This window comes from Lepisma saccharinum, chromosome 1 (genome assembly GCF_977018435.1).
Source record: "Lepisma saccharinum chromosome 1, izLepSacc3.1, whole genome shotgun sequence".
NCBI lineage: Eukaryota > Metazoa > Arthropoda > Insecta > Zygentoma > Lepismatidae > Lepisma > Lepisma saccharinum.
Window position 1 is genome coordinate 626,123 of NC_139229.1, and position 19,670 is coordinate 645,792.

The following is a 19,670-nucleotide window of genomic DNA, read 5'->3' on the forward strand; positions in this document are numbered from 1 at the left end:
ATTTTCTAGTTGTTGGTTTTAAAAGATGCCTGTTGTAACTATTGTTCGAATACAATATGATGTTTGTAAATGAATAAATAAATAAATAACAACATATATGATTAGCAATGTTTTAAGTATGTAGCACCGAAATAATAATTAATTTTTCAGGGTGAGTCTGGAGACGATGGAGATGCAGGCCAACCTGGAGCAGCCGGTCCTCCAGGACCAAGAGGTCTCCCTGGAATGCCTGGACTTCCTGGAATTAAGGGTCACAGAGGATTCCCTGGTCTGGATGGATCAAAAGGTGAACAGGGACCTTCTGGAGAGAAGGGATCACCTGGGCCACATGGGCCTGTGGGACCTATTGGTCCTATGGTAAGTGCTGACAACATAGTGTAGTGAACTTCTACTTTTTTTCTGTGCATTATAAAATATCACTTAATAACTAAACATTTTACACTATAGTTCCAATCAAATTTCTCATTAAAGAGAGGTAACTGTAAATTTATGGGGAAAAAATAAAAATCATGAAAAGAAGATGAGAGTGATGTTAGGAAAGCTTCAAGACTTACTTCAAATAAAAATCAGTTTTTTCTGAGGTTGCCTTTTTAAAAATTAAGCATTGCTTCAATAAGTGTTGTATATTGTCTTATTTTTTTATTTCTAATAATAATATTTTTCACTTTCACCTGATTATTTTCTGGTAATATTTGTCAAGTTCGATGATACTCTACTTATTGTTTTTAGTATTTTATTACACATTTAATAATCACACCTTGTAATTAGTATTTGATGTATTTTTTGACATTTATATATGCAAATCTTGCAAAAAATTATTGTGAATGTGAGACAAAAAAATATTGAGCACACTACACATATTTTATTATTCATATTATGATTATATGAAATTTTCATCCATGAATCACATATTTGTTTTCATAGAAAAATGAGGACTGCAATATGATAACAGTGTTCAATAGAATAATATAAAGTAATGTAAAAGATATAAAGATTACAAAGAAATTGAATGGAAATGAATTTATGGAAAACAGAGCTCTTCACAATTATCATATGTTTCAACGCTAACAATTGAATGGAGTGTAAAAATGTGCAGCTTGTGTAGCCTTTTCTCTGGAATGCATATAAGTTGTTCGATCATTATGAACTACAATGATGTTAGGATTCTTAATGATCTCATATCAAATTTGTGTCATTTTTCATCTCATGATTGCCATAATACATTTATATGTGACTGACTGAGATGTAACTGTCAGCTCTTGAAACACTTTTTACTGTTACGCCAATTATTATTAATTTCTCATTCATTTTTGTATTTATTTTTGCAAAGTCAATCTAATAATACTTCCTTACTTTCAAAATGTTAAACAATCACCTTTTACATGACGTATTTTATGCGTATGTTTTTATTTTGTGCCAATGTTCTACTGTGTCAGCCTGGCTGTGATAAGTATTACCGTGCAAAATAATCTAACACAGTAATGTTTAGTGGGTTTTATTTCATTTTATCTGTGACGTTTCGTTCAAGTTTCAACTTTTTCAAGCTACACATACAACAACACAACCTCACATGGCTAGTCACTCTAGTGTAGAATGAAAACGTTCTGGGAAACCTGAACGAAACGTCGCAGATAAAATCAAATAAAAACCACTAAAAATAACTGTTAGATTATTTTACATGTACAAAAAGTGGTTATGCAAACCTTCAAGAAAAACATAAGTATTACCGTATTTGCCGACATATAAGATGCACCCCATTTTTCTTACACATTTTTTTAGGAAAAGTCTTTAACACTGAGTTTATAATTAATTTACAGTACTTCAAATATAAAGTAATATTTAGGTCTACTTTCAACAAATAATTTACCTAATGTAACTAGAAGAGAATACATTATAATCTTCTTCGTCACACACTGCAATGAAATCATCTAACTCAGAACAGAGAAAATGTCCAGAAATGAAGGTAATCAAACAGTGACTGTTGGCTTACAAGACGCAACCTGTTTACCACCCCTATTTTTAAAGGTAAAAGTTCATCTTACATGCCAGCAAATACAGTACATTTTATATCAATGCCTTCTTTGCTTGACAGTTTCTTCTGAATAACACTCTCCTTTGGGGAGACTTGATTGATTGATGTTGTGTGTGTGTGTGTTAATTGCATTTAATGCAATATGTTAATTGCATTTTTATTTCACAGGGACCAGCTGGCCCACGAGGGGAAAGAGGCAGAGAAGGCCCCCCAGGACCACCCGGGTTGAGAGGGATAGATGGGATTGCTGGCCCTCCTGGATCACCGGTAAGTTCTATTACTTTTATTCCCATTTGCTGAAATAGTGTGCTTGAAAATAGTAGATTTGGCTTGCTTCAGCACATCAACCATTTCAATTTAAAACAGCAGATTATGCTATAATTGGCAGCCAAAAGGAGATGTAGGCTGAATTTCTATATGATACAAACGTCCTGTCATTGCCCATTCAATTATAAATTGATTATCAACTGAAATAAAGTGTAAATTATGGAGACATAGGCAGACTAGTCCTAGATCTACATTTAAAATGCGACAAGCTATAGAAATACATGCAGCCAATAATTAGAGGAAATAAGTTGCATTACTATGGAAACATAAATGTTTTAAATACAGAGAAACTAGTACTCACTTTATCCACAAAACTTTGTTCTATTAATTTCGGAGCCACTGCCACCATCCTCGCTGGGATTTGTTTCACTGTTGCTTGGCGTGCTTCTATTGTTCCTAGCTCTCAGTCTACCGCTAGGTGCGATGTTGTCAACTTTTCGTCTGTGTCCGTGTTGTCCACTATTTCCCAGCGTTAACTGTTGTAGTAAAGGAATGCAAGTTTGGGGTGCCTGTCCGCTATGGAAGTGCATTATGACACGCGTTTCCTCGATTTTGGTGTCAACGAATGTGTGGGTGTGCCTATTGTATTTGATGTGTTTAGCAAGACCGGTAGTGGGTTGGGCTTTCTTTCTATCTGTTAGGTGTTGTTGGATTCTTTCATTGACAGATCTGAAGGACATGCCAATGTTATGCGCCTTGCACTCATACTCTCCATCATATACACCTGGGCTATTGTCTTTGTTTAGTTTATCAGCTATTTTGATAAAATATTCAAATGCTGACCAAGGCAAAATTTATTGTATAAAAAATTTACACTAAAAACGTAATGATTCAATTCATTTGATTGATTTATTGTGAATCTTCCTCTGAAGAAGACTCTGTTAGAGTTTGGAAACATTATATTTTTAGTGTATATTCTTTATACAATAAATTTTGCCTTGGTCAGCATTTTAATATTTTATTAACATGGAAACAAGGCTTAACAGTGTTACAAGCCATTTTGGCATTGGGTGTGTGCATTACTTAATAGAACAAAGAAAAAAACAGTTTGCGAATAAAGTGAGTGCTAGTTTCTCTGTATTTATCTACTACCGCGCCTCTCATTTCCCAATTATGAATAAATGTTTTGTTTTGAATTGCATTACCAGATGTAACAGCTGCAATGGCTTAGCACTAGGTAAGTTTCTGAAATAATATGATAAGTCAAAGAGAAGTGAAATAAATCTAATTAATTACAAACAAATTTTTACTCAAGACATCATGTTTGTAACATATGTACAAAGCATTTAAAATTTGTTTTAGAATATGCCAAGGTATGACTTCTCTTTTACTTATTGAATTCTGTAAACTTGAAATCAAATATTCTCTCCAACAACAAATAGTTTACTGAAAATAATACTAATTTCAAGGCTGTAGCAGAAATGTATTCAGATATTCCTTCCCAAAGATATTTGGAGAACACAAACAGTGATGATCGTAACATGTGGTTCTAGCATGTAAATGATGGAAGAAACAATTTTTCTAAACAAACTTCTCAATTTCATCTATCTCTTATTTTTCACTTTAGGGATATTGAATGTGCTTTCTTCATCGGTAACTTCTTACAAATGGATATATGAAAAATATAGCAAGTTAAACATATGCATAATTTTTGTCCATTGATTCCAGGGAGCAATTGGAAAGCCTGGCCCTCCAGGATTTCCTGGAAGCCCAGGAGCAAAGGGAGACCAAGGAGCACAAGGACCAAAGGGCAGCCAAGGTCTCCAAGGGCCAAGAGGTAAAAATACTTAATATATTGAATAAGTTGGTCAGAGCAAGCCCAAGGGAGGGGCAACTCAGGCACTCACCTGAAGCCCAACAACCAGATATAAATTACTTGCTTGCCACAAGTTGACAGAACACTGGAGCTTCAGATTGACAAACTAAGATCTTTCCAGACCATGAAATTAGGTGTAAAATTTATGTCGGTTATATTCCCTGCCTAGGGTTGGTTCTAGTTAGACTATTTTTTCCATGGTTTTTGTTCATTGCTATGTAATTAAATGCAAGACATTGAAACATAATAATTTAACGTACAAATTAGAAATAACTGTCGTGCTATTTTGCCTACTAATTAGTTGGACAGAAACTTCCAAACTATATTTTCATGGTGTAGTAATGATATGCTTTTAACAGTAATTGATCTCCTCCACAATACCACTGCACTTAAAAGCAGTGAACTTGGCAACTACACTTTTTCCCACCATGCTGTGCAGAGGCCAAACTGTGTAAATGTTAACATGATTCATTGCACAAAAAATTTCAGAGCTACTAGTTTTTCTTAATATATTGTAATTTATTTGAGAAGTCAGTTCCAGATATGTGAGGATGTCAAGTGGGGCTGAAGGTGAAATCGCATCCTCTTTCAGTGCCCAAAAACAATCGTTTATTGAGTGATTTACCTGCATCCCCAACACACACCCCTAACACTCCCCATTTGCACCCCCTGACCAGATAGGAAATTCTGGATAAACCTCCATTAACATCTAAAAGTTTGTGATTACTTCTCCCTGATATTTAAAACAAAAAATAATATGTAATGTTAACATCTTCCTTAATGTCAAAAATGTGATTGCCTCCTCCCTCACGTCATAAAAACAAGTCAGGGTTTAAAATTAGATCACCACTCTTGGATACAAAATGCCCAAATAAAAATAAACTTTCAATGAACTTAGCAGGTGATAACTGAGAACTGCTCACATGAGATAATGTCCCAAATTCACTACTAGAAAAAATTTCTACCATTAAGATCCATTAATTTATTTTTGTATTGTCGTCTATGTCTCTGTCACTGGCTTGATTTTCAGCTAGTGGGTGTACACTGCACTTTCTGTCTACCCAAATAAATTGGGTGACAAACAAGCATGTGTTCAGCTGAGAAAAACAGGACTCATGTAATACTTTTTACAAACCAATTCAAAAATTTTGAATGAATCTTATAAGTAAGCAAGTAAGTGTTGTAGAGGAAACTTAGATCTTTCCTAATAAAGCTGATACATCTTTGATAAATTTGTACCATGAACTTAATTTGATTCTCTACAAGATTACAAACAATGCTTTTCTGTCTAAATATATGTCTTATATTCCTGTTTTTTTTTCTAGACTTTTCAGATACTCTATATATGCATTTAACTTTATGCATTGACTCTTGCAGGTGAGTCTGGAAGACCAGGTCAACCTGGTGAATCGGGAGCACAAGGGCCTCCAGGTAAAGATGGTGCCTCTGGAGAAAAGGGAAGTCCTGGAGCTACAGGGTCTGCTGGACCACCTGGGTTTCCTGGAGCAAGAGGACCCCCTGGACTTTCAGGAAGCCCTGGATCTCCTGGTCCCAAAGGAAGTCCAGTACGTTGATTTTCCAAACATTATTTTTTTTTATGTGTAAAAATTGTCAGAAAGACCACAAAGGAAGGAGTTCTATTTGGAGTAAAATAATTTTTGAACAAGAGACGATTGTTACAAATGGATAAACTTGTATATTGTTGCTGTAACGTAGGAAACGCTAATGTTCATTTCCTTTAAAATCATAAATTGATATAGGGTTTAAATCACTTCAAAAATCGCCAAGATTCTATTAATTCTTATAGACTTGACTTCATCAGGGCCATATTTAGGATCTGTAGACCCCTAGGCTGAACCTTGAACCTGTGGTGTGGGCCCTATCGGGTGGGGGAAACTTTTTGAAAATAATATTTCAATTGAAAATAACATTTTAATTTTAAAAAAATATATATTGTAATTTTAAGTAAACATGTTAGGCAAATGCAAGATAAAAAAAGGACTGTAACAAGTAAGTAAATTTTACTTATATTTAATTCAAATGCAGTACTTTCCCAAACAATCAGATTTAAAATGAAAGTGTCAAATAATCTTAGTGGCTAATTGGTTTGCACCTACACTTAATACTAAGGAAGCTACTTATAATATCTTCATAACTTAGTTGTCTTAAAATATCACTTTCAATGTTGAGCAAAGCCAAAACTTTGAGCCTGTCTTCTAACATGGAGGTTCGAAGCCTGTTTTTGATCAACTTTAATTTTGAAACTGACCTTTCTCCGCTGCTGTTTGTGACCATAAGTGACAGGTACATTCTTAGAGCGACCTCGATATTAGGAAAACAATCTTTGAATTTTTTTTTCTAGGAGGAGTTTATACATCCACCTCTCCTGACTAATGACTTTTCATTTTCCCCATCATCTTTTTGAAACTCGTCGTAAAAAGCCTTGAACTGAATCAGTTCATTTCCCAATTGATAGTCTAATTCATTGTTATATGTTTCTACTAAGCTTTGAGCTGCTGCAATTATCTCTTCATTAGTAAGTGTATCCAACTTGTTGAGAAATCCAAAACGAGTATCAACTAGTTTGTATGCCTCAAGCCTCTGCCGCAATGAATATTCAAATTGATCTATGGCAGTAAGGAAATTCTGGGTTTTAAATTTTTTTGATGGGGTCAGCTCAACTTCTGGTGCTTGGACACAGTCAAGAGGTGCCCAACGCACGATTATTTTGCGCTTGTGCTGTGTTTCACTTTCACTCTCATACTCAGTGCAATCAGCTAACTCAGCAGCTTTCACCTCATATTCTTCAAAGCTATCCCGTTTTGTTCCTATGAAGCTTGTTAGCGATGTCAGTGCTGAGGCGGCCGTGATCACGTCCAATCCAGGGTTCTGCAGAGTTTCACTAGTTTTGTTTACTTGTCCCAAGATATCATCCCAAAATGCTGTGTAGAGCCCCGTTTCCATCTTTGACATTTTGTTATGCAAACTTAGAGCAGTAACATGTGATTGTCCTGAATCTTCTTTGTCCTCTGAAATTTCAAAAAGTGCATTTTTTATTTGTTTATAGCCTCGCAAGAGGGCTCTTGTAGCATCTGCTCGGCATGACCAACGTGTTCTTGTTGTCCTTTTTGGCACGAGAATGGGTTTGTCAGTTTCTGCTTTTTTCAACAATCAGTTAGAACTTTATATCTGTTAGTTGAAGCTCACGGCAAGACTGAGTGAATGCCCAGCGCAAGGTACCCATGCTGCTAAATTATTTTCTGCCAGTACCAACGCTTCAAGCCCATTGTACTTTCTGCTCATTGAAGAAGTGTTATCATAAGACTGACCACGGCAGTTCTTAATGTCTATGTCATTCTCTTTCAAAAACTTGCTCAAGCCTTGAAACATATCTTTAGCTTTGTGGCTTTGTTTAGGCTTGAATGTTACAAATCTTTCAACAGGGATGTGTTCCTCTAAATATCTGAAAATCAAAGTAAGCTGATCAATGTGACTTTCGTCTGGAGTTGAGTCTAATGATATGGAATAGTACTTTGACTGCTTGATGCGAGAGATAGCTTCATTGAAAACTTGCTTGCCAATTAGTTGCAAATCACAAATCGTCGATGATAGGTAGTTTGTGTGACAGCACCAGTGTTCTCACACCATGCCAAGCAATCGAGATTCCTCAATGCTGACTCAACTCATATATCAGCTGTCCACTGAATAGTTCAGCCGGATTAGCCCACACAACACACAAAATAACTGCGTCGACGTTTTTTATGATTAGTAGAGCACCCGCACCACAGTATTAAAATAGTCATTTTTTATTTTAGTCTATTCAAAATTAAAATTTGTAAACTTTTTTTTTTTTGTGGTGTTGGCCCGTTTGTGGTACAGGCCCATAGGCTGCAGCCTAGATTGCCTGCACGTAAATGTGGCCCTGGACTTCATTATAGTTTTTATGTCCGTTGCTCCCCTGCAGACATGAATATTTTCTTACATTGTAATTATGCATGTTATGAGAAGGATGGGATTGTTTCGTTGTTTTAAGATAATGGAATAGTTCTCCAGGTCTCAATTTATATATTTTGAAACTCACACACAAAGCCAACATACGTACATTATTACATTCCATACATAATGCAAGTGTGATTATCCTGTATCAGTACAGAATATGTTCAAAATATGCACAGAATGAGTTGAAAATGTAAATAAACCAACAAAATTATCTCTTATTTATCTTTCTTAAAGATTCATTTTGCACTAAGGTTTCTAGATAATAAAAAGTCTGAAAAATGCATGTGAAAAGCATTTGCATTGAACATTATAGTATTCAAATCTCTAATGACCTGTAAAAGTGCTCTCTAAAATGTTCTAATACTTTCCTAGGGAATTCCAGGAGAGCGAGGTTTCAAAGGCGAGGTCGGAATGAAGGGTGAGGGAGGAGCTCCTGGACCAAGAGGACTTCCAGGGGCTGCTGGAAGTGCCGGGAAACGAGGAAAGAGAGGCTTAAGGGGGCCGACTGGACTTGGTGGCCCGCCTGGTGAAAGAGGGGCCCCTGGTGGTCGAGGCCTTCCTGGGCCTGATGGTGCTCCTGGCCCTAAAGGTTAGTATTGTTAATTATGCAAGAAAACAGTTCATATTTTAAAAAATACTATTATAGGTACTCAATTGATACTTGTACATTGTGCAGGAGTGTGTTAATACTGAAGGCAAACAATTTGAATATGCAAGAGTACTTGTTAACTCTCATTTATATGTAATCTTCATTGTTATATAATAAATCTATATTGTATTTTATTACAATTTACTAGCATTGCTCACAAGATGAGATGAGACTTCGGTCTGTCTCATCTTGTAAAATGCCTTCTCATCTCGAAAATAATACTTGTCCCATCTCATTTTTGAGACGATATATGAGTCAAGATAATAAATGCCTCATCTTGTGAGCAACACTACTTTTACTTGAATGTTCCTTAACTTGATCGATGGATTGATTTGGTGTTTTAAGTCCACTTTATGCACAGTCAGGCTAATCGGGACTGGACCTACAGTTTGAAGTGGGATCCGAACCACTATGTGCCTCCACCGGGACATGTTCCGTAACTGTATGCCTACTTCATCACCCCTGGATAATGGGTATAGCCTTTCATGATTCCGTAATTATTTCATTAAACGTATAATCATTTCTTATTTCCTGTGGCATTTTTAATAATTTCAGGACAAACTGGAGACAGGGGACCCATTGGACCACAAGGAATGAAGGGATCCCAAGGCGATCCTGGAAGACCTGGCCCTCCGGGACTCCAGGTATTGTAGTTACTCTTAAATCTTTCATTGCTTTGTTCTTTAGGAAGATGTTACTTCATATAGCACTCAAAAGGTAGTCTGAAGGAAATTAGTAATAACAAAGAATATTTATTCTTTCGTATTTCTAAAAATTAAAAATACAAAATTATTTATTACTTACGTAAAATGAGTTTCAATTTTGTACACCGACAATGTTTTGGTAATCACTGTTCCCTTCTTCAGGTCCTATATTTCAGCTATCCGAAAATCCCCATAGCCTCGTCAATTCATACTCTCATCAGTAAAAGGAATTGGTACATTATGGTAAAGGTAAAATATTTGGAAAACGCTAAAATCTTTGCTTGACCCATGCTCACTGCTATTTGTTAAAAAAAATCACTATAAACCCCTTCCACTTAAAAACCTGTGCAAGTTAAAACTTTTAAAAAAGAAAAGATGCCCCCTTATCACACTATTCCCATGCGGTCTGCCTGTGCTTTCCTTATCGTAAGAGTATGAATTGACGAGGCTATGGCGATTTTTGGATAGCTGAAATATAGGACCTGAAGAAGGGAACAGTGGTTCTTGAAACGTTGTTGGTGTACAAAATTGTTACTCATTTTACGTAAGTAACAAATAATTTTGTATTTTTAATTTTTAGAAATATGAAAGAATATATATAGAAGTGAGTAAGTTGCACAAACCTGAAGTATGAAAACAAAGAATATTGCTATTGCATAGGTGCACACAGACCCTCTGATTAAAGAGGTCAAAAGCCATGATGAAAGTTCACTCAGAGAGAGAAAAATCTAATTCCATCTCACTGTTTGATTGTATTGATGGATACTCTAAACAGGGGCTTGCGAGAGGTACCGGGATCGTTGCCCCGCACCTCCACCACGTAACGAACCTTTAAAGTTCGTGGGATCTTATGAATACCTAAACTGTTAACCAATTAATCAATGGGTGATGTAAACTACTCATCATTCATCCTCTTGATGAGACCATTCGTCATTGGCATGACGAGTTATCGCTTGGCAATGCGAAAGGTACAAAATCACACTAAGGAACTTAACTACAGAAAAGACAATGGTCACTCGTTGGGTTTTATGAACCGTTGAACCTGAATCATGGCTGGGTGTTAGGACAATTACCTGTCTATCTGAAGTCTTTAGCTGAATCAAATAAGCGAAGTCCTCTGTAAGCTTCTCCAATTCGTCGACCAGAGCGTCGTTCCACTTCTGACCTACTGCCTTGCTGACCACCTTCCCTCTCTCAACTCAATCCCAAAAGTCAGTCCCCTCTCAGCTTGTCTCACCTCTATATTACTAGGCCATCGAGCTCTTCCTCTATGCCAAATCGTGTTATTTAATTGCTCCCATGCAAACCGCTGACTCTATAACCAGAAGTATTACCTGTTTCCTGAATGCTCAGGAGGTTTGCATGGCACAACACAATGCATTGTAAACATGCCTCAGAGGTTGAGACAACTGAGAAAAACAAGTGAATGCCCTGGTCAACGTGAAGCGTTCAGAGAGACTTTAATAAAAATAAATATACAATCTTAGGGATTGATACGATAGTGTGTGTCCAGACCCATCAAAAATCACTCTATTAGAAAAATTCCATCTTCCCTGACACAAATGTTCTCTGTTCCCCTCCCCTTTCTTTCTTCTCTTGGTTCAGACTAATTTACATATAAACATGATTTCATACAGCAGATTCAATACAACTATACATAATTTATTCATTTCCAATGTGTGACCAATTTATTCTGCGACCATACGTGAAACGCAACTAGGCTAGAATAAAATGTGTGAGTCTTAATAACAAGTAATTTGCTGGAGAACGAAGTGAAATAGTCCAATTACATAGGAAATAAATCCGTTTGTTGCTTGGAACTTTCATCGGCTTGAAAATACTTTATTTCTTAAAGAGAATAATATTGTTTAATGATGGTAATAAGATTTCTCTACACTAAATTCTTAAGTGAGAATATTCATTTATATGATTTTTTAGTAAAGTTGAGCCTACAAGTATAAAATTATTTGATTTTAGCACTTAAATATGCTGCACAGTTTGTTCTTTGAGTTCAATATTAAATAGATCTTTCTGTGGCTCTAACTGCATGTTGTTATTGTGCCTCAGGGTCTACGAGGTCTCACAGGAAGACCAGGGCCTCCAGGGAAAGCAGGGAGTCCAGGAGAGAGAGGCCTGCCAGGAGCGGATGGCAAACCAGGGGATCAAGGATTACAGGGAATTCAAGGACTTCCAGGTCCAATTGGACCTCCAGGAGACAAGGGAATTCCTGTAAGTTTTCTACATTTCATCTCCTAATTATTTTTAGGTATTATTGTTATTGAATTTCTTTGCAATTGTCCATGTTAATTTGGTAAACTTTTATTTCATTTGTATTTCAACTTCCTTTCTTTACACCTCTTGAGGAAGATGTACGTTCGTGACATTGAAATGTTGAGAAAATGCAAAAGTTGTACCATTGGCAAATGGAAGTTCATGAAACTATTACTGTTATTTACAGTGTCTACAAATTGTCCTTAAATTCAATTTACCTCAAAGAATGAAAGATGAATTGACATTAATTTGCTTTGCATTAAATGCTGATATAACCAGAGCTAGGAATTTTAGGTGCAAAAATTTTCCAATAAAGGTGCAAAAAAGGTGCCAATTTTTGTACAAAAAAGGTGCTAATTTTCAGATGTAAAATTTATTGTGAGCAGTGCATACATATATGATTCAACTTGTCTGGATAAACACATAGAGTATTCTCTGGTTTTAAATCGTTTAATATAACTAAGCAAAGAAATTCTCTGATACATTAGAAAGCGACATAAAGGAAAACATGCTTCTTCTTACTTGCTTAGAATTAGTCATCTAGAAAACTGTTAAAATAGATTACATTCAAAATTTCTATGTTCTTCTGAGTGAGGCTACATCTGCGGTCACTAAGCAGATACTTGTAAGTTGAAAAAGAACGTTCAAAGTCAACAGACACAAGTGGTGCGTATTTTGTTTTCAACCGGTAATCCACATCCTTGTTGGTTGCGACTTCTTGAACATCAAGGTTTTTGGCTAAACTTTGTTCTAACTTCTCTTTCCCGACCCCTTGCAGCTCTCGTTGCACATCCATCAGAACAGCCCACTGTGCTTTCTTTTCAGGACACTGCTCCTCCAGTTTTGTGATTGCAGTAGTAAGGAAAGAGAAGCCATGTACAATATAGAGTTCATCTTGCAATTCCTGTTTAAGTGCAAGTTTTTTGGCTTTTTCTACAGCTGAGGAATTACTAGGCAAAGCATCTAAAAATTTCGATATTGTATGGAAATGATTGCAAACTGCAGTTTTTAACCGTGTACCCCATCTAGTAAGGATGGGAGAGGATGGTAGTGGAAGTTTCGTAATTTCTACGTACTTCTGTATTCTAGAAGGAGCCCTTTTCAGTATTTTCTTAATGCTAGAAACAAATTCGTTCACATATGTATATTCATCTTTAAGAGCTTCACAAACTCGATGCAAAGCATGAACAATGCAGGTCACATGTTTTAAGTTAGAATACATATTCTTCAGATCAGAAAATGCAGCTAACATGTAAGATGCTTGGTTGAAGAACTAACCACACACTATCATATTTTACGCCCTCCGGCCACAATACAAAACATGCATCATTGAAACTTTGCAATACACTTGCATTATCTGTTTTGCCGAGAAAATAAGTTTTTAAAAGCATGGGTTTCACTTGATGTCCATTGAGAGGTGGCACTAAAATGTTCAAAACGTACCTGTTTTGCCTATCTGTGGTTTCATCTAGTATAAAATAGACTGGATGGTCAGCTACTACTTGACTGATCTGCGAGATTTTAGCTTCATAAAGAGGTTGAAGGTAAGATTTCCTTAAGGTGGTCTCATCTGGAACTGACTTCCCAGTATATTTTTGCAAATATGATTTTGTGACAGGATTGTTAAGTTTCGAAAGAGGTATTCCACACGCTATAAACGTCCTTGCTGTCTCACTGAAAAATTAATTTTTATTTCTGGAACTCTAAGATGCAAACGCCTCACCAATGAATTGCTGTTGCTTCTCACCTTTACCATCTCGTAGTTCTTTATTCCTGACGTGCTTCCCACTTTGCTGCACAACCCGAGTGCATTGGTGTTTGTCATCAACAGCAATAGAAATATCACACACATCACACCTCAGAACTGATCCATCACTCTGAATGCCATCACCACTAAACTGTTTAACAATGTCCTGCAGTTTCCCAACATTTACTTTATGTTTTGGCATGGTGAACGAGCAAATCCGATGCATCGATCAGTCGATCACAGACTGCAGTTACCTTGCTAGCTGAGATGGGAGAAGGAAACGAAAACAAAACAGCTTTCCTACAACAATTCGTAAACAATACAGCATAGGACCAAAAGGAGCACAACTTCTAGCAATTGTAACGCGTCATTGTTGGCACTGTTAAAGTCCGCACGCTTACTACATTAACGTCCAAGAACTGAAGAAAGCCGATTCATTGTTGTGCGGTAAACAAGAATCGCATGCCAAAAAGCCGTGCCTCGAATGTGGGTGGGGTTAAACAGCACGCGAGTTGTATTTTAAAAAAATGATAAAGATGCAAAAAGGCCGAAAAGGTGCAAAAGGTTCTGAGATTGTGAAAAAGGTGCAAAAAGGTGCAACCTAAATACTATGAGTAGAGTTGAATACGTGCTTATTTTGGGGATGAGTCACTTTTTTACCCATTTTCACACAAAAAAGTTTAAGGTGCAGCACCTAAAATTCCTAGCTCTAGATATAACATACCAAATTCATGAAATTAAATATCCGTAAACATTATTATGTTTTTTTGCTTTCTGCTTAAAAAGTGTTCAGTGCTACAGTAGGTACTTATATTTCAAAATTAGTTTTATTAATAAAGATGCAAAGTATTAAGGCTCATCTCCACTATGCCAGTCAGCAATACCAATTGGCTTTGCTGAAATCAATGAACATCCTCACAGTACTGCAGTGTAGGGACGAGCATCCGTCTGGTTCCACACCTAATTGGCAGCATGCCACGACTGATTTTTATAGTCCTGCAATCTACAGTCCCATAGAAGAGGATGACCACAGTACATTTGTATTAATGTCATAACGAGTCCACTCCATGTTCAAGAGTTGAACATGCAAGACCAATCCTTCCTCCACCTATCTAGACAGCACGGCATGTACGTGTTGGAACGATTTTCTTTGAAGTAGACTGTTGTTAGTCAGCTTGGAATCGACATGCTGATCAGCCAGTCAGCACAGACCAACAGCATGTACCCATTTGTTTGGCTTTGCCACTCGACCTTGCCAACCAGCATAGTGGGGATGTGCCTTTTTGCATTAGTACACAATGTCAGAACTCTATGAAAGAAGTTAAAGCTCTAAATATTTTCGAGATTTTGCATTATCATGTTCAGAAATTAGTGAAGAGTTTGTTGTTGTAGTACAAGAGCTTTTATCTATATACTATATAAATGAAAATATTGCTGTTTGAATGAAAGATGTATTGATAAACATAAATGTTTTTTTTTTTTTTTTAATTAATAAATGTTGTTTTCCTTTCCAGGGAGAGGCAGGTAAAGATGGAGAAGTGGGACCCTCTGGACCAACAGGACCTCGTGGTGACCCAGGTAAAGATGGTGCTCCTGGAGTGCAGGGACCCCCAGGTCCCCCAGGTTCCGATGGAGAACGAGGAGCCCCAGGCCCTGCCGGACCAAGAGGATTTCAGGTTATTGAAAAATATATATCTTTTTTTACCTCAGTTCCTTTAACTCATGTAATGTTGCAGTGTTAAGCTATTTGCCCCAAAACTTGAATGTCGTTGTACAACTGAAGAAAATTCAGTTTGTAACAAATAGGTTGTTTTGCTTTTACCTGGGTTTTAAAGCACCATGTAACGAAAGAGTTGGTTATGTGTCATTTTCGTTCAGCAAGAAACAATTCTTTTCATGTTTTATTGATGCCTTAAAGCCCTGGAGAAAGCGTAACAACTTATTTGTTACAAGTTTATGCTCATGTAAAAATCTAAGCTGCTGTAACAGGATGCATTGGTATATTTTAATGTGAAAGTTTTCAATGAAGGAATATTTCTCGTATTTTTTATATCTTTAAATAGTTGTCAGTACTACCTGGTGACATTGCAAGAAAGAATAATGCACTTTGTAAGTGGGTTTTAGCACTGAGTTTGATGCAAGTATTAGGGCCTCCCCGATGGTGTAGTGGTAATGTCATCGCCTTGTAATGAAGGTGGAGGCATAGTGGTTCTGATCCCACTTTAAACTGTAGGTCCAGTCCCGATTAGCCTTTCTGTGTATAAAGTGGACTTAAAACAACAATTCAATTAATGATGCACATAATAATATCCTGAACTAATGGTTGTCTTTCTAGAACTATTCAAAATTCCATTGCTGTAGCAACCTTTTGAGGCAAGTCATGGGAAGGGACTTTTTCTTAGTGATGCTTAATCCCATGAAAACGGACTTACTAGGTGGGAGCTTACTGCTTCTTGCTTTCAAGTAGCTTCTTACATGAGAGATGGAGGTTGGCAAGTCACTTGCTGACCAGGGATGTCACATGAACTTAGTGGTTTTCTGAAAGTAGAGGGCATGTCTTTTTTTCAGATATTGTTATACGGTGTATTCAGTCCGAATGCTCTGAAATACTAATTACATATTTTTTTATGCTTTCTGACTATTATTTGTGAAAGTAATAATGTATAGTTAATGTGCTAAAATAGTTACATTGTTTGACAATAGTTTGAGTTTAAACCACAAACACACTGTATTGTACTGCAGTCAACATTCAAGAGGATCACAACATTATCACAGAGAAAGTTTTTATTTTATAAATATAATAATCAGTGATCTCTGAAAACTTCTGGTCAATTACATTTTGATAAATATTGATTAGGCTAATTAGTACTTGCCAAAAATTAACAGTTTCCTTTTTAAATTCCACAGGGCTTACCAGGTGCATCTGGAAACCCTGGGATACCAGGGAAAGATGGCGAAACTGGATTACAGGGACCTCCAGGTATTCCAGGATCTGCAGGAGCACGAGGAGAAAGAGGGTTTCCTGGAGAAAGGGGTCCCGTAGGTCCACCTGGGGCACCAGGACCTCGGGGAGAAACAGGATCAATGGGACCCGATGGATTACCAGTAAGTGTTTTGTTCTTATTTCGTATTTGGACTTGCTTTTATGCACTACTGAGAGAGTTATTCAATAATTCATGCAATTATATTGATCAGTTTTTAAATATGCACTTTATATTTGGAAACTATGCCATAAATATTCTAATACATTAAAATCAGGAATATTGATAGATTTATTTGATTTATTTTACTTTGATTTTATGCCACATTGGGCTAATCGTGAAAATAAGGATGGATGGTGAAAAGATGAAATGACCATCACAAACAAACAAGGGCAGCATGTAACACAAGCCCCACGGAGGATTATACTGGCCATGGCTCCAGATGCCAGGGCCTCATTAATGCAATCCAGGGTATACTATATGGAAGGGAAATTGTCATTTGGGTGTCTTCTGAAGGCATCACCCTTTACACCCCAAAATGTAAAGAATTCTTACGATATTGACCAGGTCAGTTTCACACAAGCTTCTGAGCTTTAGAAAGCCAATGTGACACCAATCTTTAAGTATTCAAGTGAATCCAAAAATGTTAACAAAGTGTAAAAAGTTTAAGTGAAATAACAGCCAACAAATCAAGAATTCAAGTCAGTTTTTAATTTGGGTAGTTCCAAAATGCCTTCTAATAATGTCAAAGAACAGTAATTGTGCATATTACTCACCCACTTATTTCTTCAAACAAAGTTGTTCTCTCCTTCGGGTTCTTCATTGCATACTTTGAAAAACGAGAAAAATTATATTAATAACTTAATATGAAATAATGATCTAGCTAGTAAATGAGGTACTACATGGCTGTATTATAATAGTAAGCATGCTTGAAGAACACAACTTTTTGACATATTCCAATATTTACGTAGATATGCAGTTCATATATGATCAGTTTTTACATATTTTTCAGTTACATGTTTAACTATAATTCTAACTCAGGTAATTGTAATTAGACGTAAGTGAGTTACTAACTTTTCCCGTGAAGCTTACTTGTAGAGCTTCTATTAATTTAATAGCATTGTAGTTAGTAACTTATTTAGATCTAATTATTGTCAACCACATCTTTTATTCCCCAAACATGAAATCAGTAAATTTTAATATGTAACCTACCTCCAGTTCATGCAGGTAGACCACATATGTGTTTCAATGAGACATAACAGGACAAAGCGGCTGTAATGAGGGAGGCAAGTTTAACAAGTCTTCTTAGATTTATGGATAACATATGGATTTATATTTATAATTTTCTACAATACTAATTATTTTGTTTCTTTCTTGTCTTTGTTTTTTATCTCTAACTTTCTATTGTTGTTCCTTCTATAGGGACCACGAGGACCTAAGGGTGATAAGGGACATGCCGGACCATCAGGATTAGTGGTAAGTGTTAAATTCTATTTTTCTGATGAATATAAATTAAAAATTCCAATTTGACTTGAAAAACTGAGGTAAACATAAACAAGGTTTTCATTCCATTAAATTAGGCACACACAGGAGATGTACAGCATAGATTTCTCAGCGAATAGTTTTGCAGAGACCATTCCACACAGGTAAAACAGCGCCAGCGAAAAATCTGTCGAAACCAGGCTGGCTCGGTAGCTAAGTGGTAGAGCAATGGCACAGATTGCCAGAGACCCAGGTTCGAGTCCTGGTCGAGCCTGCATTTTTTGCTGGAAAATCTACGTAAGGTTTTCATTATTCTGACACATAATCTTTGCCTTGGTACTACAGGTATTTTTGTATGCCAACATATCAAGCTCATATTAAAAGTTATGAATTTCCTTTACATTTGGTTATACTATAAATTTACAAATAAAACAAGGATAGTCTTGTAATTTGTTAAGCAATTTATACTAGTGTCCAAAATTAAAGCAACAAACAGAAATTTTTTCCTCGTGTGATTTTTTTTTATAAATTTGCCAAATTTAACCTGTTGCTATCGTGATTTTTTTATTGATAAATCCTGGCACATTAAGGTTAGTTTATTTTCTATCTTAAACCAGTTGTCTATGACATCATAAATATTACTATCACCTGATCGTATTATGTGGTCAAATGGACACATGGGAAAGAATTTCCGTTTGTTGCTTTAATTTTGGACATTAGTATATATTACCATATTTTGAAATTGCTTTGTGATTTTTTTTTATTTCTTCATAACAAGATTACCCATTTTTACACAGGGTCTTCCAGGACAAAGAGGTCAGCCAGGGCTGCCAGGCGAGAAGGGACAAAGAGGTTCTCCAGGACCCTTGGGGCCTGAGGGTCCACCAGGTAAAAAACAAAAGTTTTAAATTTATTGCCTCCTACAAGTCATAAAAGAATTCATGCCAAAAATGACAGTTACAGATCATACAGTATTTTTTTATCAACACGGCAGGTGAATCTTTAATTATGACAGCAGGACATGAAAAACCAAACCACCTCTGAGTTATTAGGAATTGTAGATTTCCTGGAGACATGATTCAAACAAGTGTTGTCAGGTTTGCTAGCATCCAATGTTTCGAGTGCATGCATTGCTCTCATGAACAATGCTGAACAAATGTTCAATTGGAGACCAGTGCAAAGTTACAAGGTGAGGTCAATTGGGGAACTAGAAGAAGACGGGAACAATTTTTCACAAACGTGATCATATAAGATGAGCGTTACATCCCTGGATCTTACCACAGCAATAATCTTTGAACCTTCCTCTAACGTTTGGCAAAGATACAAGGTCACTGCTTCTCTATAAATATTTAAAATATCTGTTTGAAAAGGACAATGTAAACGTTACATTTTGCCACATATTTGTAACAGACAATGGGGTAAAATGTAACAAACACATAGAATATGATCCATTGTTTACTTATAACAAGAGTTATAACAAGATACACAAACGTTAAACATATACAAACGTAAATACGCTGCAGAGTTTGATATGAAGGCAAGTATAAGATAAATGTGTCTTTATGTTTTCGTTATATGATATAAACCTCAGTTTAGCAAACAGTTATCATCTAAATAACAACAGTAAACATAATGAAAACCTAAAATTAAACTTTCTTCAGT

General features: G+C 36.3%; 1 protein-coding gene across 2 annotated transcripts in view; it reads left to right on the top strand.

Annotated features, from left to right (window-relative positions):
• Positions 1 to 19,670, top strand: part of LOC145992041 (uncharacterized) — a 97,518-nt gene that overhangs the window by 44,344 nt on the left and 33,504 nt on the right. For both annotated transcript variants that reach the window (XM_083128166.1, XM_083128175.1), the window contains 11 exons: positions 151 to 357; positions 2,201 to 2,299; positions 4,028 to 4,136; positions 5,553 to 5,740; positions 8,547 to 8,763; positions 9,379 to 9,467; positions 11,595 to 11,756; positions 15,060 to 15,221; positions 16,453 to 16,650; positions 17,949 to 18,002; positions 18,806 to 18,896. In XM_083128166.1, coding sequence (XP_082984292.1) covers positions 151 to 357; positions 2,201 to 2,299; positions 4,028 to 4,136; positions 5,553 to 5,740; positions 8,547 to 8,763; positions 9,379 to 9,467; positions 11,595 to 11,756; positions 15,060 to 15,221; positions 16,453 to 16,650; positions 17,949 to 18,002; positions 18,806 to 18,896 — 1,576 coding nt within the window. The remainder of the gene's footprint in view (positions 1 to 150; positions 358 to 2,200; positions 2,300 to 4,027; positions 4,137 to 5,552; positions 5,741 to 8,546; positions 8,764 to 9,378; positions 9,468 to 11,594; positions 11,757 to 15,059; positions 15,222 to 16,452; positions 16,651 to 17,948; positions 18,003 to 18,805; positions 18,897 to 19,670) is intronic.